We start from the raw sequence: 23,209 nt of genomic DNA, 5'->3' as shown, positions 1-23,209 counted from the left end.
GAAGCAGCTCCCGGCCCCCGGACTGCACCTGCACCCGCTGGGCAGCTCTGAGGCCGGGTGGGGATGAACCAGGGAGGGAAGGGGGTCTGGCCAGGCCTTTATTCCCGCTACAGACTCGTTCCCCGTTTACCGTAGACATTGCTGCCCCGAGAATGCACCGTTACTGCTTCAAGGGAGGGGCATAACGTTTGTTTTTTTTCCCTCTCTCTCTCTCTTGAATGAAACCCGTTTCTCTAGTACACTGGGCATTTAGTTATAGTGTTTTGTTGTTTACCCAAGGATCGACAATTTAGATTTTCTCACCAGAGGTATTCATGGTACTGTGCGATTTTGAGTTAAAAGATGCTGAGTTGTTAAAGGTGTTCAGGTTGCACCTTAACTTTGAAAATATAACTTAATCTCGAGATACAAAGGTCCATGTCAGAATGTCCTCTGTTCGAGTGGGCTACAGTTTGCCTTTAATTATTACGAAGGGCAATGGGATATTTTAAAAATGCTGAAGGAAACTTGTTTGAATGAAAAGCTGTTTAGCAACGTGACTTGTAATTCTCAGTTTCTTTGTCCCCATTTCTCTTGTACGAATATAGATCTTGTTATTGATTTGTGATATTGTGACTGATTCAATTGTGAGCTTTGTTACAACACATAATATTCAGAGAATGTAATTATTAGTTGAAGAGAGCAGTGTTTTTGAGTAGGAATTCCACAGCCTACTTTTATTATCCCACAACATTCTGTTACCTGTGGCTATGTTGTAAGTGAACAGTGTTACATTAAAGTTTAATTGAAGGTTTTCACTATCTGATGATGGTTTATTTTAATGAAATTTGGACACAAAAGGTTGCCAATCTTTTCCACTAATCTGCATATCTCAGCTGTTTTTACCATGCCCAATCTGAATTGGGCTCCTATATCTGACATCTCTTGTCTTAAACTTAACTTTGCAGATCAGAATTATATAGGATTGTCTCCCCCCCCCCCCCCCCCCCCCCCATTTTATTGTTAAATTGTGTCACATAGCCAGTGTGCCAAGAGATGTTGTTCACTCTCTCTCTCTCTCCCTCTCCCTCTCTCCCCCACCCAAGTCGCACCAGGTTCCCGTTCTCACCTAGCAAACTGCTAACTATGGCCTGTTTCCTTTATCACTGTTACTTTTTTTGCATATCTTTCATTCATTTGTTCTTAATATCTCCACATCACTGTCTATCTCTTGTTTCTCTTTCCTCATGACGAGCCTGAAGAAGGGTCTCGACCCAAAATGTCACCCATTCCTTCTCACCAGATATGCTGCCTGTCCCGCTGAGTCACTCCAACATTTGATGTTATTTAGGTGCACGGTTATCCTAATGAGATACAAGAAGTCATAGTGATGTGAGAAATTTACTACTTTCACAATTGTTGTAGGTATGTTTTTAATTTAAATTGAGAATTATGGATGCATTGCGATAGTCATCAAGTTTTCAAGGTTTTCTATAAGAGCTTCTGCATTAATGCAACAGAGCTGTACGGCACAGAATCAAGCCTTTAATCCCAACTTCTCCGTAAATTGGTGCAATTATCATGTGTAAATCATTCCTATGTAATTGATATTTTTATAAATATGCAGTCAGATTAATTTTATTAGCCACCACTCACCTTGTTTTTAGTTCTATTCAGTCATGATAAATTTAAGATTAATTTGTAAAGTTTCCTGCTTTTGATATATTAGTTATATTTGACACCTGGAATTGTATGTTGTTCCATGAGTGTGAATGTGAAATGAAGTGTGACAACTCCCCTAATGTTTCATGAGAAATACACCTTTGCAGTATCCACTTTGGCATGCCAGAGTTTGTGAAAAAACATCAATATTTCACGTACATTTTCAAGGTTACTTAGTTCAGTGTTCATTCCAGCTATCAACTGATCCAAAATAGCTGCTCTTCATTGATACAAATGGGCAGAATATTGAACATTTGACAAGTGTGTTGTGGCCCCACAGCCAAATGTTGATAGTTCTGAGGTAGACACAAAATGCTGGAGTAACTCAGCGGGACAGGCAGCATCTCTAGAGAGAAGGAATGGGTAACGTTTCAGGTCGAGACCCTTATTCAGATAGTTCTGAACTGTAAATAGAGACGGATATGTGTTTTGCTTTTCAGAGTTTTACCATAATCAATTTTTGTGATTGACGTCACTCGACAATTCATTTCTTTTCCAGATTTTAAAAAAATCCAGCTCGTTTTAGCTCATATGAAAGCTATATTCTTTCAATTTTGCCAATTTCTTTGTAAATCTTCCTAGCTTTACTCCATAGCGTCAATACCTTTAATGAAATCTGGAGACCAGAAATATACATTCAGTTTTCTGTGTGGATAAACCACAATTCTCCACAAATTCACAATTAACACACCTTTCAAATTTAATGACATGCCCATTCGTACCTAGGCTGCTGGCTTAACAGCGAGGTAAATTGCAGTCAATACAGAAAGGTAGATTGCAGTCAAACAGAAATTTCTGCTATTTTTATGATCGTGAGGCAATTAATATTTATGTAAAATTCTTCATGATTCTCATGTGGATTCTTTAATGGGGAGAATTAAGAAATTATGTTAAAATGGCGCACAGTGGAAATAATTACAGGTAGCTAAATCTGCAGCATTGAACCCTAATACCTTATTTCCGTTATAATTTATATCTTCCTAATTTAAAAAAAAATCATGTAAATAGCACCTTGACTGTGGGACATCCCAAAGTGATTAACGGCCAATGAGTAGGAAATGTTGTTAGCAAATTGTAGATGGAAAGTTCCAAAAATAGCAATGTGGCAATGACTGACGATGGGCTTCAGTGATCTTTGCTTAGGGATAATTAATTGCCATGGGGAATCCAGCTTTTATTATCACATGTTCCATTGCATCAATACCTCCAAACTGATCAAAAAGGCACAGCAGCGCCTTTACTTCCTGAGGAGGCTCAAGAAAGCTCATCTGTCCCCCCAGATCCTGACCAACTTTTACCGCTGTACCATCGAAAGCATCTTGACCACCTGCTTCACGGTATGGTACAGCAGTTGCATCGTAGCTGACAAGAAGGCACTACAACAGGTGGTGAAAACTGCTCAGTACATCATCGGTGCCCCGCTCCCTGCCATGGATGCCCTCCACCGAAAACGGTGTCTGAGACGGGCCGGGAAGATCATCAAGGACCCCTCCCACCCTAACCATGGACTGTTTGCCCTCCTCCCATCAGGGAGGCGGTACAGAAGCCTCGGGTCTCGTACAAGTAGGATGAGGAACAGCTTCTTCAACAACACTATCACATTGCTGAACTCGGAGTCCCGCCCATAGATTTCTCCAGTCTCTCCGTCCACATTGTTTGCTTATTCTGTATTTTTATTTCTATATTGCACTATTACTACGAACAGACGCTAAACTGCATTTCGTTGTACCCATACTTGTATCTGTGCAATGACAATAAAGTTGAATTGAATTGAATCTGCCTGAGCAGGAAGAACCATCTTTGGTTCCGCAAAATGCAAAAATCAGTACCTCTGAAGGTTCAACAATCTCTTATATCGAACTGCATTTTTTCATTTGTGGATTTGCATCCAAAGCCAACTAGTGTTAGAATAGCACCGAGTGATCCATGATTGGTACCTCTTTATAAGAGTTGGTGACTAGCTGTATCCAATCTTTAACAGTGGTTTTCATGGAACCTTTTTTAACAAGACTTGTTGCTCAAGCATTTCTGTGATCCTTTTCAGTATATTGCTATGTTACAATTAATTAACCAAGTATACGGATCTCAGGCAATGTAGTGACTGGTCTTTATCCAGTTTAATATTAATTTTCTCTGAGAACTTTTATATCTATCTGGGTGATAAAAATATTCAATCTTAATGGACACAACATACTTACACACCATACCTTTTTAAGCATACTTCATGCCAGCTGAGAATGTGTGTGTGGGGGGGGGGGGCTGGAAAAGAATAGATTCCAATTGTATAGTACACTAGTTCAGGCAGTGTCGTGTCATTCTAAGGGAATGTTGACTGCAAAAGCCACAAATATCCTAAATTTAAAATTGTGATTTGGGGAATAGATTTTGAGGATTCTCCCAATCTTCAAAAATTGTATTGCCTTAAAGCTTATAAATCCACTTGAGAAAGTATCAAGATTCAATTTTTGTGTTTTCACAAGAAAGATGCTGACAATGAGAAGGAAGATAAAATTTTCCACAAACTATAATTTTAAATGTGTATATTATTCCTTGTGATCTAGGATGTCCTTTTGAATTATGCAAAATATCCCCTCCCTAACCTGTCCCGTTCAATCACACTGTAAAACTAGTTTCTATAATTATGAATGACCTCTGATTGTCTGAACAATAAATTCAATACTAATCCCTATGGAATGAAAAGGACTGCTCATCTTAAATCAAGGATTGTTTTAATTTTTCACTTTTAGGAGTACAATTTTAATTTGATTATATAACGTTACACATTATGGTGAACTCTATTCTTGCCTGATTTAATTAACCAATTATAAATCCCCAAAGTTTCCAACTGGGTAACAGATCATGACTGATAATACAAATGTCTGGATGTAATTGTAGAGCATAGTCTGCCTTTAGTTCAAAGATTTCTTGGCAGACAAAAATCGTCATTGGTTTCAGACGTAATTGTAAACCTGTTACGTCCACCCTTTTGTATTGGGAACATAACTTAGAGGAAATTTATCATTCCCACATGGTCATGATTTATTTTGCACGACATCTCACAATTAGTTTAGTGTGTAGGAAGGAACTGCAGATGCTGGTTTAAACCGAAGATAGACATAAAATGCTGGAGTAACTCAGCGGGACAGGCAGCATTTGTGGAGAGAAGGAATGGGTGATGTTTCGGGTCAAGATCCTTCTTCAGACTTGGAGTCTAAACAATTAGTTTAGTTTAGTTCATGGTCACGTGTACAGAGATACAGTGAGATTGTTAACCCAGGCTTCTGAGAAAAGATTGTTAAATTGAGTGTTTTTTGCTTTCTTTGGATGAAAAGAGGTTCAGTTGAAGCAAGACATTCCGAATGCGTGTTCAAATATTATAATAGAACAGAGTTTTTTTTCATTTAATAGGTAATGTAGTTTGAATCCTGCTACCTGAATTGGCGGTAAAAGCAGAATCTGTCAGTACATACAAAAGGTATCTACTAGTCCAAGGACAATAATGTGTTGAATTATTGTTTTGAGAGGCCAAGCTAACGATAGGCCTAATGGTCATCTATGCCATTGATGCTACTATTCCATAATTTGTGTTTTAGTGCATTGCCTTGTTTGATAAAAATATTCTGCTAATTATTTTCCAATTTTATTTCACCAGCCCATTTAGTTCCAACCGTTTACACATTTTTTCCTCGTGTCACATTTGCATTACTGATCAAAATGGAATTTAATGAGAAACCGTTATGTTAAGGCATAGTAACAAGGAACTGCAGTTTACCAGGGAAAGACAAAGTGCTGGAGTAACTCAGTGGGTCAGGCTGTATTCCTGGAGAACATGGATAGGTGAAGTTTCGGATCGAGAACCTTCTTCAGACTGAAGAAGACCCTCGAACAAAACATCACCTATCCACCTTCTCCAGGGATGCTGCCTGACATGCTGAGCTACTTCAGCATTTTGTCCAACCTTTAAGTAGTTTACAATATTGGTACTATTGTGAATGACAAGGGATGCACAATAACATTTGTTCAGAAATTTTGGTTTCTGCTGTACCCATTGAAATATTTTGTGCATAATAGAAACTGAATGGAGGTTAGTGAAAGTTATATTTTGGTATTGCAGTATAACATTGCACATCCATTCACCGTTGGCGAGTCGACCTGGGTTTCTGCTTCTATTTACAGTTGTGCGAGAGAGGGGGGGAGAGAGAGAGAGAGAGACCGTCAAATGGAGGAATTGTTTAGGCTTAAATTCAAATCATCAAGCATCATGAAAGAGTGGTGTGTGCAAAATGTGAATCAATTGTGTAGAGTTGGCATTGTTTCATTTTGACCGTGTGTGGGTTATGAGTTCATAAAATAACATTAACATGCAGAAAATGGGATTTTGTGTTAATACTGGATTTGGAATTGAAGATTGCATTGAATATGAGTTAGAACATATCTAATGACGGACTTTTGGATGTGGCAGCTGACAAGATGTAATGTGAGAGGAGATAGAATCAGAAACTCAAAGCTGAGAAATGAAAGGACAACGAATGTGCAACTGGTTGCTTGCATGTCTGAGCTCAAAGATGCTTGTTGTATTCTTGTTTTGAGGAAAATGTTGGAATCTCGCCCGTGATATTGGAATACATACAAGAAACACGCAAGCTAAGATTGTCTGTACCTTAATCAGGAGTCGGCCTTCACAATGAATCAAAGTTTAATTGCCATGTGCACAGTGAATAGAACCATGAGATTCGTACTTGTTGCAGCTTTACAGGCACATTAACGCAGCAACACAACAAATAAGCAGACAATAATTCATAATAAATTATCTGTAATATGAGGTAACCCGACCATAATAATGCAAACTGAAATACTTACTGAAACCTAAACAAAGTCATTATAGTAGGGTTGTGGTTAGGCTTGTGTTGTGCGGTTCAAGTGGTTGCTTGGAAGAAGCTGTCTTCAAACTGGCGGTCATGGTTCTACTGTAGCTCCTCCCCTTTGGGAGCAGTGATATGTGAACATAATAACTATAATAATAATAATAACTTTATTTATAAAGCACTTTAAACAACCGCAGTTGCCACAAAGTGCTGTACATGAGAACTCATGGACAAAAAGTTATTACAAACCATTAAAAACCGTAAAACGAAGGACTAAAAAACAGTAAAAATTAAAAGACATTAAAAGCACTAAGAACAGGAGCAATGTCTCAGCCAGTGTCGAAAGCCAGAGAATAAAAATGAGTTTTTAGGGAGGATTTGAAGATGGACAGTGAGGGGGCCTGTCTGATGTGCAACGGCAAGGTGTTCCAGAGTGCCGGAGCAGCAACAGAAAAGGCTCTATCCCCTCTGAGTTTCCGCTTAGACCTTGGTACCTCAAGGAGCAGCTGATCAGCTGACCTGAGGCACCGGGCAGGAGCATATAGGTGGAGCAGCTCAGAGAGGTAAGGCGGGGCGAGCCCATTCAACGATTTGAAAACAAATAAAAGAATTTTAAAATGAACTCGAAAGTGCACTGTGAGCCAGTGAAGGGAGGCCAAAATTGGCGTAATGTGTTCCCTCTTTCGAGTTCCGGTTAAAAGGCGAGCGGCAGCATTCTGAACCAGCTGGAGACGAGCCAATGAAGCTCGTGCGACTCCAGAGTAGAGTGCGTTACAGTAATCCAGCCTAGATGTAATAAAGGCATGGATTACTGTTTCAAAATGCTGCCGCTCGAGGATGGGCTTCACCTTTGCCAGCTTCCTTAGGTGAAAGAAGCTGGACTTAACCACCGCGCCTATTTGTTTATCTAGTCTAAAATCACCGTCCATCCTAAAACCCAGGTTTAAAACTGTTGGCTTTACGGACAATGCCAGTGGACCCAAGTCAACAAAGGGAGGTTCACGGCAGCCATTGGGGCCAAACAAAATCACCTCTGTCTTTTTTTCATTAAGTCCCAGAAAGTTTAAGGCCATCCAGGACTTAACATGGCCAGGATGTTGTGGGTCTTTGATATTTGCTGCCTTTTTGAGGCCACCATCTAGATCCCATCAGTAGTGGGGAGTTCAATACATGTAATGGAGCGGGTCATGTTCTCCAGTGTCTGCTGCCTCTTGTTCTTGGGTATTTTGAGTTACTTAACCAGTCCATGATGCACCAACCGGTATGCTTTTTACCGTAGATGGTTTATAGACTATTTGGTGACATACTGAATCTCTTCAATCTTCTAAAGAATTAGAGGCGTTGATGAGCTTCTGTTGTGACTGTAACAGAGTGATAAGCCCGGTACTAATCTTCCGAGATGTGCACACCCAAGAACGTGAAGCTGTTGACTTCACCGGCGTTCTTTTGTATAGACAGATTCATGGATCCTCGGCTTTCCCTTCCTGAAGTCAACAATAGGCTCCTTGGATTTGCTAATGTTGAGGGCAAGATATGTTCTGGCACTATTCAGATTATTAATCTCCCTCTGTACTTTTATAATGAATGTCCTTTCAAAGGACCAGTCTGAAGAAGGGTCTCGACCCGAAACGTCACCTATCCATGTTCTCCAGAGGTGCTGCCCGCTGAGTTACTCCAGCATTTTGCGTCTATCCTTTCAAAGGTGCTAGGGTTGAAGGTATTGAAGATGCTATTTGTGAAGCTATATAGAAAATAATAGTTCATAGAGTTTGTAGTGTATTTGTATGATAAAGAAGAACAGGAACCGAGTAAGGATAAATGGATCATGTTCAGATTGCCGGGCTGTTCTGAATCATTATTAGTTTTGAGGATTCGGCTAATTTGTAAATTAAATGCAGGTAGATTAAACAGTAAGGAACAGAACGATATGTTGAGCTTTATTGAATGGTGACAAGTGCTCTTTGTTAGTGTGCTATGATGAGACCGTATGTATGATGCTGTTATCATTAAGAATATATTGGAGTGTGAACAATAATTTGGAGACCCATTGAGAGTTTAATCAGCTCTCCATCATCTTGGATGTGGTTTAGGAATAAGAATACTTTATTGTCACATGTGACTAGGCACAGTGAGATTATTTGCTTGCATAAACAATGTATACAAATAGCAGCCACGTACAGCACTGACAAAGTTACAAAGCACGCCAGCTCCCCCTTTTGTGTCCCACCCCCACCCCACCACGGCGGTTCTGACCTACAATGCGACACAGCTTGCACAGTGACTCAATCTGGCAAAGGCACATAACTAGTGTGGATACTTAGGCTAAATAAGGTGTGAGCAGGTCAAAGGCTGGATGGCCAATGGCACATGCCTTATCTTCCATCACCCCAAGTGGTTTGATGCTTATTTGTTGAAAGGCCGGACTGCGATGGAATGTTCTTTGTTGTTTTTGGCTCAGTGCTGTTCTAACAATAATCGGGAAGCTCAATATCTCCCAGAACAATGCAGCCCTATTGATGGTAGATTATCCACAATCCTAAAATATATTCTCTGACCCACTGGTAAATATTGTCTGTGCTTCGGCCAGTATTTCAGGTCAAGCTCAAGAATATATTAAAAGCAACTCCCACATCTGTGAGCTCAGCCTTCAAAAGGGCAACGCATATGGGAATATCATCACTTGCATGTTCTCCTTCAATTTGTGCTCCCTCGTGACTATGGTCCAGTATTATCTTTAAATGAAGGAACAAGTCCTGGAACTCCCTGCCTATGAATGTAAATTCTGGTAAACTCTTGCCCTCGTCCTATGAATAAAAAAACGTGATTTTCGTGCTTCAGGATGCACTTCACTAAACGCATTGCAGTAAAGGTTCACTAGATTTATTTGTATGAACATGAAGAGCAACAGTAGGTGACGTAGCCCCTTGAACATACCATTCATTCAATTAGATGATTGATCTGATTGCTGGCCTCAACTCCACTCTCACCGCTTGATGACCATAACCATTGATTCCGTTGTAACAGCACAATTTTTTCTCATACTTGAATATTAAAGACTAAGCATTCATTGCTGTGTGGGTGATTCATAAGACCGAGGAGTAACTTCACGTCATTTCTGCCATTAATTAATATCTGCTTATTCCAAAACTGTCCCTTAGTTCTAGATTTTACCAGAAGGAAAACATCAGCATTCCCACTAAACTCAAATGAATGTAGGCCGTACCTGCTCACCTTTGTAAGGTGACCCTTTGATTCCATGAATTGGTGAACCTTCTCTTTCACTCCTTTTAAATAAGAAAACTAAAACCATATACCATATTCGAGCTGCTGTTTCACAAATACATTGTACGAATGCAACAAAAGTTGTGCACCATATCTTGTTTCTCAAAGCCTGACATTCCAGGTACCGTCCAAATTCCTTGCTACTCCTACTATCAAAATGCACTAACGTCACTTATTCATTGAATCGTATTTACCCGTAGCAACTTGAATCTACCATCACACAGCCATTTACACAGATCCAATGTTCTTTTTATTCTCCTCGCATTCCTATTAACTCCCATGAGATTCTGCCATGCTCCTAGATGAGGCAATTTAAATGGTAGATGTCTATTTAACCCACCCACCTGCATGTCTTAGTTGAAGGAAAGTTTAGCATCTGGAGGAGACCCACCTAGTCACTGTGCAAGCTGAGTAGCATTGGAGGTCAGAACTGAACATGATCATTGGAGCAATGAAGCAGCAGCTATGCCACCCGCCTAGCTAGTCACTTGTATTTGGAAGCTTCTGTGGATACCCATGTTGGCTAGTAATGCCAAATCTCCTCTTTACAAGTTGTAAGCAGCTCATTCTGAATGTTAAAGGCATTCGATCTCAAACATATAAACAAATAAAAATTATAATTGGATTTTAAATGTTTTTTAAATAAAACAAGTACTTTCAAACTAATAGGGCAACAGTTTGAACAAACAGATTTCTCAATATAAGTCCTGAGATATCTCCTGAAGTTTGCACCTTTTTGTTGATTCTGTTAGGAGTTAGGATAACTTATTAAATGGAAGATCTTGGCCAATATGGTTTTCCTGTTCTTCCTAACATTACATGTAATCTTGCATTTCACTGTTATGCTCCATCTCCCATCTTTGGCCCATTTTCTCAACCCGTCTGTATTCCTTAATGATTTATTTGCGCTCTCACAATTTGCTTTTGTCCTTGTATTCCATCAGTTTTGTAAAAGTTTAGCAGGAGGTGCCAGGAGCCTAAGATCTGGAATTTGGAGCATAATTTCAGAATATATGGTTAATATTTGGGACTGAAATTAGGTAATGGCCCATTTTGGTTACACAAGGACGACCTGGGTTCAGATCCTCAAAACAGCCTTGGTCCAAACATGGACTAAAGAGCTGAAATGCAAAAGTAATCTGAGAGTGATCACACTTGTTTTAAGAGAGTTTTGAATCAGGTGTGGCATCAAGTAGTCTTGGTAAAATTATACTCACCGGGGAAAGCTCCTCAATGTTTGGAATCCAGCCCCACGTAATGAAGGGCTGTTGTTATTAGAGATCAGTCATCTCAATTCCTAATCATCACTTCACAAGTATCTTAAGGCAACATCCTATGCCGAGCCTTCTTCATTAATGATCTAACGTAGAGGAATGCATGTGCAATAATGCTCCAGAGGTTCATTGTCATCCAGAGCAAAGTAGTTTGCTTGATTGGTAACCCATTCACAAACGTAAATATCCATTCCCTCAGATCTTTAGGCAAGTGTGTTAGAACATGCATCACATTTGTGTTTCCTCAGTGCCATAATGTCCTGATGGAAATGTATTAGTCCTTTTTTATTGCTGGGTATAGAGTTTCACAGCAGTTGGGTCACGACCCATGACCCGTATTGTTGCTACGCTACGCCAAGTGTAATACACGCGATGAACTGCAGGTAGGCACTGACCATTGTTTCCAGCGTAGCGGGCCCGTTAAAAACCGCCGAAATTGACAATTTTTGCGCTGTAAATAATTATGGAAATCGGGATAAGCGTGTGAGACATTTAGCCTACTTCAGAATTCCAAAAGTGAGGAGAAATGACGGTAGATAGAAGCGAGAGCTGAAGGGACAACAACAGCCAGAGTGCTTGGCGAACATTGGCCGTTTGCTCACTGCATTTCATCAACTAAGGCATTATTTGTGTTTTTTCTTGATTCCTTTGGCATCTAAAAAGTCTCAGAGTGATAAATCTGGCTGTAAAATTTTTAAATGGCCCATGGTTCTCAAGTGGGTTTTTACATACAAAAAGAAAACGCCTCTGAAGCAAAATTTACAGCCAGATTGATCACTTCTGAGGCTTTTTAGATACCAAAGGAATTAAGAAAAAATACAAATAATGCCTTACTGTTGATGAAATGCAGTGAGCAAACGCGATAATTCCCAATATTTTCAATTTCGATATCTGCACGGCCAATGTTCGCCAAGCACTTTAGCTGCTGTTGTCCCTTCAGCTCTCGCTTCTCTTTTTACCTTCATTTCGCTTCACGTTTAGAATTCTGAAGTTGGGTACATGTCTCTCACACTTACCCCGACTTCCACAATTTTTTACAGCGCAAAAATCAACATTTTGGCGGTTTTTAACAGGTAGGAAAGTACGCGTTTCTTGCATTAATAACATATACCGGAAGTTACGGATGTCCTCCAGATGGATTGAGCAGCTCCGTGCGTCAAGCCCTATGACCCAGTGACCTTACGTGCAACCCCCCTATTAATTGTGGAACTCCTATCATGCCACTGGAAGCACCCTCACCACAATGATTGCAACAGTTCAAAATACTAAGCATCTTGGCTTTGCCAGGGATTGTCAATTCCCAAAAAAGGAATTAAAATAATCAAGTCAGTTAAAGCTTTGGTATTTATGCTTCAAACCTGTATTTTCCACACTGCTTGCCAATCAAAGGTTTCAGTGAGCTAGAACTGCTAGTGAAATGTACTTTGGCACTATCCATAAAAAGCTTGTTAGCTTTGTATAGAAAAGGGATGGAGTTCCTGTTGGGCCACAGTGCCAGCTGGAGACGTCGGCCACGTATACCTCCATTGAACGTCGTCAAGAAAGTCTAAAGTCTAATCTTCATTTTTCCAACTTGTCTTCAAGAGCAGCTGTTGGTGTGTAAAAGTGAGGTCATGCTGAAGCCAATTTTATCATTTCTCTACCAGTATTAAGAATAAAGAGTCTAACAATTAAACGTTCACTTTCTGTGAATCTTGTAGTACATTTGCATCCCTACAAAATGCTGAAGAGGAGGGGAGGAATCTCATTGGAAATTTGATGCCTCTTTGAAAGTTGCTAGCATAAATGGATGGCCTTGCTGTCTGCTGTACTCCATGAATAGGCATATGAACTGCAACCAAAGCCCAGATGGCACAATGGGCTAAGTGTTCGGCTGGCAACCGGAAGGTAGCTGGTTCGAATCCCGCTTGGAGTGCATACTGTCGTTGTGTCCTTGGGCAAGACACTTCACCCACCTTTGCCTGTGTGTGTCCTTGGGCAAGACACTTCACCCACCTTTGCCTGTGTGTGTGAATGTAATTATGTGAAGCACTTTGGGGTCAATGCAAGTTGACTAAAAATGTGCTATATAAATAAAGACATTTAATTTAATTTAATTCACAACTGGTCTCAAGTTGATTCTTCTTCATCATCACATAGATTTTACCTTTGTTCTTTCCACCATACTTACATCTCCGCAACTTCAAACCTGTTTCATTAATAACTTTTCCTCTTTCAGATGATGGATCATTGTTTTAAAATATTAACTGTTTCTCCTTCTATCATTTTCTGTTTTTATTCTTACTTGCAATATGCTGATGAGTCATGCAGCACGGAAACAGGCCATTTGGCCCAACAAATCCATTCCAGCCTGGCTGCCCCATCTTTGCTAGTCCCACTTGCCTGTGTTTGGCCCATATCCCTCTAAACAGTTCGTATTCATGTGCCTGTCCAAATGTGTTTTAAATGTTTTAGTATCTACCTCAACTATCTCAATGTCAGCAAGACAAAGAAGATAGTGATCGACTTCAGGAAGTGAAGCGGTACACAGGCTCCAGTTTGCATTGGTGGTGCCGAAGTAGATATGGTTGAAAACTTCAAATTCCTGGCAGTCAATATCACCAACAACTTCTAGACCACCCATATTGAAGCGACGAGCAAGAAAGCACACCAATGCCTCTACTTCCTTAGAAGGCTTAGGAAGTTCGGCATGTCCCCTACAACTCTCACCAACTTCTACAGAAGCACCATAGAAAGCATTCTATCAGGATGTATCATAGCTTGATTTGTGAACAGCTCCATCCAAGACCTCAAGAAATTGCAGCGGATGCACCCCAGACCATCACACAAACCAGCCTCTCTTCTATTGACCTATTTTATACCTCATGCTGCCTTGGAAACGCCAGCAGCATAATCAAGGACAAGTCGCACCCTGGCCACTCCCTCTTCTCCCCTCTCCCATCAGGCAAAAGGCATAGAAGTGTGAAAACACACCTGCAGGTTCAGATATAGTTTCTTCCCAGCTTTTATCAGGCAACTGAATCATCCTACCACAGCCACAGAACAGTGCTAAACTGTGTAGGAAAGAACTGGGTGACGTTTCGGGTCGTGACCCTTCTTCAGGCTCGAACCGAAACGTCACCCATTCCTTCTCTCCAGAGATGCTGCCGGCCCCGCTGAGTGACTCCAGCATTTTGTGCCCACCTTCGATTTAAATCAGCATCTGCAGTTCTTTCCTACCAATTCTGCTAATGTTAGTTCTTGTCAAAGCAACAACTAATTAATCCATTCATCATGACTGGATAGCATGCAACAAAAAATCTTTTCGCTATACCTCAGTACATGTGACAATAATAAAATAAACAAAAATTAAATTAAACATTTGACCAAAGGACTGTTGCTTCCGAGCATTTAATAAATTCACGTCAAATATTAGGGAATTATCTTTCACTATCCCTTTTCAGCCAGAGCTCATCAACTCTCCATAAGTCCCGACATCAAAAACAACAACATCTTTTTGGTGCCAGTTATTTTGCATCTGGTTATTGAGGCTTTGTTCTGAAACTGGTTTTGCCTTTTACCGACTGGTCAATTTCCCCATGGAATCTGATGCCATAACTTTATGAACTTTACTCTTTTTGTTAAGTTGGGGGCGAAGCAGTGAAAGACCGGGGCAGCATTGATTACTGTGTTTAAGGAGGAACTGCAGATGCTGGAAAATCGAAGGTAGACAAAAGTGCTGGAGAAACTCAGCGGGTGCAGCAGCATCTATGGAGTGAAGGAAATAGGCAATGTTTCGGGACGAAACCCTTGAAGGAAATGGCAACGTTTCGGGTTTCGACCCGAGACGTTGCCTATTTTCTTTGGTTTCGGCCCGAAACGTTGCCTATTTCCTTCGCTCCATAGATGCTGCTCCACCCGCTGAGTTTCTCCAGCACTTTTGTCTACCATCATTGATTACTATTGCTCTCGCTAATGCTGCAGCAAAGCCCACACCTCAGTTTATCTATTAATTACCATAGAATTGATGTTATCAATATAATTTAACATTTGATATTAATTCACCAGTGAGGAAATAATGCTAAGTATTTTTTCAAGCTTCCTGGGCCACAGAGCCTGAATTGGATAAATAAATGAGCTTATTTTTTAAATAACTAATTTGAACCTATTGATGCTGTTTTGTCAGGGGATTTTGGCCTGGAAGGAAGAAATCCCATTTCTACAAATCTTGTCTAATTCCATGTTATTCTCATAAACTTTGCTCATATTCTATCTCCCACCGATACACTGCCAATTAACCCACCAACAAGCCCATCTTTGAGCTGTGGGTGGACACTGAAGCACTCAGAGGAAAACTATATTGTCACAGGGAAAACTGTAAAATCGACACAGACGGTACACAAGGTCAGGATTAAAACCTCATGTTAGTACAATGAGGCAGCAGCTCCACAATAGCTGGACTATCGTGCTGTCCTTTGAACACAAAGTCTTTTAATTTCTAAATTATTTCCTTTTGTTTAGACTGACTGTTTCTTCTGACTTTGTTTTCATTAGTGCTCAGCCTGCCACTGGCATTGCATATTCCCACCCATCCACGCCGGCCACTTACACCGTACAGCAAGCTCCACCAACGGCCCACACAGTCACTGCAGCTTATGCTCCTGTGCCTGCCACACAAGCAGTGAGACCAGTGACCTCGGCAGCATATGGAAGCTATCCAACAGCACATTCTGTGGCAGACTACAGCTATGGGCAGAGGCAACCGGAAGCTGCACCACAACAAACACCGGCTGCAACACAAAACTACCAGGTAACCAATATAGCATTTCCTGCTCCAGAGTAAAGTCAGCAGTTTACCTGCCGGGCACCCTGTGTTCGGGGGTCCTGTGTTTTGGAGGTAGGTTCTTCCATTGTATTCTGCTCTGTAATGGGAAATGCTAAACTATTTTGCCTGTGTCCCAATGCAGTCATTTTGATTGGACCACTTGAAATAATTTGGTAATGGCATGAGACTTGCTAACATCATTATGGGGTTTACTAATTGAAATAAAGCTATTGCATTTTGGTACCCACTAAAATGGCTGCATACCTTGTCAGTACTGTACAGGTAAACGCAAACGTTGAAATCGTCCACTGTCTAAGGGAAATTATGCAACAAATTGCTGTGTTTTGGGGGTTACTGTTATATGGATATTTTTGCTAATTTAAATAATGGTTACTTGCTTAAGGTGGGGGGGGGGGGTGGAGATGTAAAGGCTTTAGGTGAAATAATATTACATGTGAAGATCTCACCCAGGAGGCGTTACGATTTCAATTAAAGTCTTATCATTTAAAGCAGAGACCAACCATTTATGAATAAAATTGGAAAGCAATTTGACCTGCAAAGATTATTTCAAATCTGGAATTATTTTTACAAATCTCTATGGGTGCTGTGTCAATTAGAAATTTTGAAACTGAACAATGAGCATTTATCAGGGGAGGGGACTGGAAGGAAGATAGTTCCATGGAGTTACAGATTAGCTGTGATCTAACTGAATGATGGAGTGCGTTAAGAGCCTGGATGGATCACTCTTATAGATCCCTTCTGTTCTGTCAGTTTTGCAAGTCTCATTTATGAATTGTTTCCTCAGACCAATTAAAGAACTGAAATCTGCAATGTTCATATTTGTGGCCCTGAAGTGGCAATTGTGCAATGCCTTAACAAAGTTTTTATGAAGAGTTTGGTGTCAAAATATATTTGTTGCTATATTTTATTGTTTGTTGTAAAGAGCAATTAAAAAATAAAAGTTTGTCACCTAATGTAGATTTTATTTCTTGCATTCATATAGTTTCTGATTCTAGTTTTGGCAGTAAGTAGAATTGATGCTTGTGTGATAACCAGAGTGTAATCCGGAATATACAATTGGTGTATGTTGCTTCCTTCAGTACAAATAGAAAACTTGTTTGCTCGATTTTAAATAACCTTTTAATTCTACAATAAAGCAGTGTTTGGCTCTAATCAAAGTTGATACGGGTTTTTCTTTACCTTCATGAAGAATGGTGCTGGCTCGTAGGGCCAAATGGCCTACTCCTGCACCTATTATCTATTGTCTAATGTAATAATAGTAAGAGTAATTTCAATCTTTTGAATAATATGCTGGTTCCAACAAAAATTGCATGGCTACCCAATTCACTAGAATTAGTAACTAGCAGGTTACGTAGCAGCAGCTGATTTAAAACCTGTGGAATTGTCTTGATGAAATGTCTTGCGGCTGACAGGTGGGAATTGGATGCATAGGTAGCATGACATATGCCCTGCCTATATTAGTTTTGATATTTATAGGATGTAATTGGCCAACATGCTTTATTGTAAAATTGAATTAATTTCTTCTCATGCAAAAAATACTGTCTCAGTGCATTGTTAGATTAAGTACTCTTTCTTTGTTTTGGGAAAGCAATCTGCTCTGTTTCAATGGTTACTATGGGTAAGTCTGTAATACATATTGCAGATGTATGTACTTGCATGTTTATTTTCAACAGGTGTGCAAAAACACCCCAAGCTTGTGGCACCTCATCTCTTCCTAAACTCTGGCCACTCAGATAGTACATGGCCTTCCTGTTTTTGCCGCCAAAGTGGATTATTCCTCATGTTTCCATTTATATTGCATTTGCCATGAATTTGTCCGTTAACCTATCCAAATCGCACTGGAACCTTTGTATCCTACTCACTGCTCACACTGCCATCGAGCTTTGTTGTTCACAGAAGTGGAGGTAATAGTTTTCTTGTTTAAATCATCATTGTGGAGTCCTAACACTGCACCCTACATTACAAAACTAGTCACTACCTGCCACTCAGAAAAGAACCTCTGATTCTCAACTGCATGCAGTTCTCTGTCCATGTTACTGCATTATCCCCCAGACCCATTGCTTTAACTACGCACACTAATCACCTATTTGTAATCATATTAAAAGCTTTCTGAAGCTTTCAGGTTCTCTCCCATTAACTCTGTTAGTTATGTTCTCAAAAAAATAGTAAATTTGTTTGGCATGATTTCTCTCATGAATGACTAGAACTGGTTATGTTATTAATTTTCAAATACTCTGCTGTAACATCTTTAGTAATGAATGCTTACATTTTCCCCACAAATGTCTGGCTAACCAGTCTGCAATTCCTGATTTCCTTTCTCATTCTTTTAAATAGTGAGGTTAATTTAGTTACTCTCCAATACATAAGAACTGATCTAGGAAATGTAGAAAAATGGTACCAAGGCATTCACTATTTTTAGGGCCACTTATTGGAATGCAGACTAATAGGCCCTATTAATCTTTTAGTCATCAATCCTTTAAATTTTCCAATCCCTAATTTCTTAATCACTTAGCCACTGTTGATTCCAGGTGAAGTATAGGAACTTCAGGAACTATTTTATCCAAAAAATAAGGAAATGAAGAGTTGATCCAAAATTGTTGAAGCCATGTGGAGCCGATTAAGTTCATCAAATGTAACTAAAAGCTTGACACTAAAAGCTAAATGTTGCGTAGAGCTGACATCATCTTTCTGATTTTCAACACATAATAAGATAAATCACAGAGACTTTCTCAAGGAGCATGGGAATGGCACTTTTTAATTTCATGACATAGAAATGGTGCCGTTCAGATAAAAAAATTTAGATAGTGGTCTTTAGTTTAATATATGTAACATTCAATTAACATCTTGACACAACAGTATATTTCTAAAACTTGCAAGAAACTGTAAGGCAAGTGCATCATGACGTGCAAAAGTTATTGGAGACTTAGTTTGGTCAAAACTCAAATTGCACCAAGTGGAAATGTTATGGAAAGAAAAACATTTGAAAGTACATCTAGTCAGAAAGGCATTTGCCTTGGAAGAGTAGAAAATGAAGCTGGTCAGATTGGCCAATTGTTTGCAAACATCTTTGTGGTAATCTGTCCCGACCGACCATGCCTTAAGAGTTAGAATGCTGGTGACTGAATTTGTGGAAATTCATTTGCAAAAAATAGAAAACTATTCAAAAATGTGTGGTTTTAAAGAAATTCCAATTTGAAGAACCTTTCAATATTTTATGCAACAATTAATAAGCAAAAGTTGTAAATTCTTACTCCAGTATTCTTGTTCCAGAAAAAAAAAAGTTTTTACTTCCTCCTCCTCCTGCTTCTACAGCTGTTATCGTGTGCAAGCAGCTATTCTAGTGTGTACCTGTGTGATGAGTGTTGAGCTTTTAGTTGAGAAAGGTGAATCAAGAATCGGATGCTGTGCTGCACTGCACATGATACTTTGACGTGATGGGGAGCCTGGGGTGAGCGTTTATGCCTGAGCCTTGCACCCTGGGGACTGGTATTCATTTTAACATTATTTGGTGTGTATGTGTTTAGTTGTGTCAGTCGATGGATTCATAATTTTTAACCAGGGTGGCTGTTGTTAGCTTGTGCACACGTTGAGACCAGCATTAGCTGTGGTCTCTGGAAAATAAGTATATTGTTCTTGTTTCTTTTTACTTATTGATGGATCAAGCTACCCCTAAAATTGTTCACTATTTTGGTACCTTGAGAGTTCAGGTTCCTATGTGAAATGTTTTCATGTAGTATTCATACTTTCTAGTTCAACATCTGTTTGTCGATCCTATTGATGCTACAGAATGACGTGGACAAAGGGGATAAATAGTCAAATAGTGCGGTCCTCATCAAAACTCTGATCTGACACATTGAGAAGACCACAATGTTGCAGATGACTACTTAATCTCTGAACAATTTTATTCCAATATGAGAATACCTCAACATCACTAACCAAAATGGATCTTGTTAGAATATTGTATTGTAATTCATTTATTAGCCAAGGATGTAAAAACATACAAGGAATTTGATTTGCCATAGTCATACCAAAAAAACACCAAGACACACAACTACATAAAAATTAACATAAACATCCACCACAGCGCACTGTGATGGAAGGCAATAACATATTATCATCTTCTCTCCTTTTCTCCCGCGGTCGGAGCAGTCGAATCATCTGCAGTCTGGGCGATCGAAGCTCCCGCGATCGGGGCAGTCGAAGTTCCTGTGGTTGGAGCTCCCAAAGTCCATTACTAAACAAGGGACCATCAGCTCCACAATGTTAAGTCCACAGTCTCCAGGTCTATCCCTAACTAAGGGATTGCAAGCTCCTCAATGCTAAGTCCACAGGTTCCCACCGTTGGAGTTCCTAAAGTCGATCCTCAGCAAATGGACTGCCAGCTCCACGATTTTAGGCCGCAGTGCGGACGGAGATACGATACGGAAAAGTCGCATCTCCTTCGAGGATATTTTTCCCCGCCCCTTACATAATACAAAACTAAAGATACACTAAAACATACATTTAACAACAGACTAAAAACAACAAAAGAAGAAAACGACGAGACAGACTGTTGGCGAGGCTGCCATTGCACGGCGCCAAATGTTTCACCTTGTAGATGTGGTTACCTATCTTGGAAGCAAGCAATATCTTAACAGCATCACGACAACAGTGTACCAGTATCCCAGCATGAATATATCAGCTGTAATGATCACTTTGCCTAGCGACCATCCACAATGCTAATGTTAGAGTTGTATATCTGGATGCATATTGTGAAAAGTGGTGGTAGATTGAACCTATTCTCTGTGTGCTAATAAATGGAATATTTAATATGAATGTCACAGTGGTTCTTCAATGTTGTCAGGTGTAACACGGCATGTGTTATCATCTGATTTTCTTATAATTGAATGAGTGTTACATTGACTATCAGACACTCATCTAATGTCTAATAGTGTAGACCTATGACAGAAAATCATTTATCTTAATGTTTCAACCACATAAGGATTGCAAACTCTGCTATTTTTTATTTGTTCAAAAATAATATTTAAACGATAAAAAACCAATCTATCCCAACCACCATCCATTCTTCAACCCCCCCCCCCCCAATCTAAACAATCAAGTATATGAAAATTGTCTTCTGCCTTATAAATTGAAATCCGATGAATTAGTCTGAACAGATATGCATTTTGCTTAATTGTGCTATTTTAGATTTTTATCACAATAGCACACTTTGTTTACACAAGTGTAGCCAGAGAGGAATTGTATTAAAGGCACTGAAGAAAAATCTTTTAACCCACATCAAGATCTTACTGAATCTTAGTTTGTGTGTTTATATCTACCGTATATATATTTTGGCATTGATTTTGCCGCGATGAATCACAAAGTTTCTTTCTGCAGCAGTACTACGCACAAGGAGGAAATTCGGACAAGACAGAGTGGGGTTGGATGACAGACTTGATCTATGGTTCACCTAAGGTGCTTGTGGAGAAAGCTTAATTAACTTTGTATGTAAGGTAGATAGCTGCTAAACTGTCAGCACAGAACATCGCGTATCTTTTTAATGCAGTTTTAAACAAATTAGTGTAAAGAATGTAGCAAATAAAGTTTGAATTGGATTTTGTTCATTTGCAAAACTACTGTCTTTATTTTAAGAGAAATATATGTTTATATAAAATGGACATAAGGCACACAACTGGCTTCTGTATGATGTGTGCTTTTATAGTACCAGTGGTGACCTTGATCATCTAAGTAATCGGCAACAAAGCTGATGGTGCTGCTCCAGGTCACGAGTGGTATGACAATTACACCTGACAGGTGTGCATCTGTACCTGGCCACACTTTTCATAACTTTGACATGTTATTTTGGCGGCCATAGACTACCCAGCGTTTTAATATCATACTGGGCGTGTAAACAGTTAATAGCTGGTCAGTGTTGTCTGTAGCTATATTTACTATAATCAAATCCATATGCTCTGTAAGAAATATCACACATGCCTCAATCCTCAATGGTACGTGATGTTCTTAATCCAAGCCAATACTTTGCTTGTCATGTCTGCCATAGTTAATTCAGTAATTCAGATCAAAACCCCCTTCTGCTCACTGTGTTTGTTAGGCTAAGATGTTTAAATTCACTGGATTATTTCTTTTCGCATCCCCAAATCGCCACATCTCCAATCCATCACCCACAGTTCAAATAAATAATTATATTTTTACACAGAGCATACTATTACACTTTCTTACTAACACTTGAACCATGCTGGTCTGGTTCATGAGTAGTGCACCCTTGCATTGCAAAAAGGAATATGCACTCAGTTCAAATGGTGTTTAACTTTAATTAAAACAGTTGAGTAAGGAAATAGTCCACCCTCTCCCTGATGATAAAAAGGTGCGAGTTGTGCTATAAGATGTCATCCTTCCTTAGTGATGGCCATGGCAAAACGCCACCTTCAATGGGTGACTGAACGCACGTGGTTCCAATGCCAGATGCTCAGAGTTTAGTGCAGAGTGTGAAAGGTCTTTGCAAAATGTCAACACAAGTATGATTCTTTATGGTGGAGGATAGTTGAATGTGTGGCACCCTGCAGGTTTCGTGCTGTGGTCATTAATGTATTTTCCTTGTCTGTAATGTAGGACAGTTACAGTTACGCACGCTCCACAGCGACAGCACCGGGCTACGATAAACAATATTATCAGCAACCTGTCTCAGCTGCTGCTCAACCCCAGCACACGGCCACTGATTCTTACTATCAGACAAGTAAGTGACTTGTTTCCTACATTTAGCATTACAGTGAGCAATAACTAAAATTCAGACCTTGGTTTAGTGACGATCTAGCTAGATGAGCTGGAGACTTATTGCCCGAAAAGGTTTCATGTTGCATGCTGGCCAGTGCTGAGCGACGTTGCCGGCTCCTTTCTCATGGTCTCTGGTCTTTGGCGGACGGGCAGGGACCAGCTTGGCGGCTCCCCCCCGCCCCCCACAGGCCGTGGCCCGCGGGGTCTTCTGCATCCGGCTGCGCAACCCGCCTCCTCTGCAGGAGAAGGTGATGGGGAATCGAAATTTACCTCAGTTCTCCAAAATTCAGAAGATAGTCAAAACACCTTGCATCTTATCAGACTGCTGCAAAGAGTTCCTTATGACCATTGTTTAAGAAAGAACTGCAGATGCTGGAAAAATTGAAGGTAGACAAAAATGCTGGAGAGGCAGCATCTATGGAGCAAAGGAATAGGTGACGTTTCGGGTCTCGACCCACTGAGTTTCTCCAGCATTTTTGTCAACCTTCCTT

General features: G+C 40.0%; 1 protein-coding gene across 5 annotated transcripts in view; it reads left to right on the top strand.

The window, feature by feature from the left end:
- The window catches only part of LOC116989659 (zinc finger RNA-binding protein-like), a 61,807-nt gene that overhangs the window by 5,589 nt on the left and 33,009 nt on the right, over positions 1-23,209 (top strand). For 3 of the 5 annotated variants that reach the window (XR_004416278.1, XM_033047242.1, XM_033047246.1), the window contains 3 exons: positions 15,656-15,911; positions 21,324-21,401; positions 22,557-22,680. Coding sequence is in view for 4 of the 5 variants with exons in the window: in XM_033047242.1 (XP_032903133.1) it covers positions 15,656-15,911; positions 21,324-21,401; positions 22,557-22,680 (458 nt within the window). In the remaining variant the exon portion in view is untranslated. The remainder of the gene's footprint in view (positions 1-15,655; positions 15,912-21,323; positions 21,402-22,556; positions 22,681-23,209) is intronic. The other 2 variants (XM_033047244.1, XM_033047245.1) reach the window with 2 other exon arrangements.

The sequence above is a fragment of the Amblyraja radiata genome, chromosome 29 (assembly GCF_010909765.2).
Source record: "Amblyraja radiata isolate CabotCenter1 chromosome 29, sAmbRad1.1.pri, whole genome shotgun sequence".
Taxonomy (NCBI): Eukaryota; Metazoa; Chordata; class Chondrichthyes; order Rajiformes; family Rajidae; genus Amblyraja; species Amblyraja radiata.
This window is presented reverse-complemented; position numbering and strand designations above follow the sequence as displayed.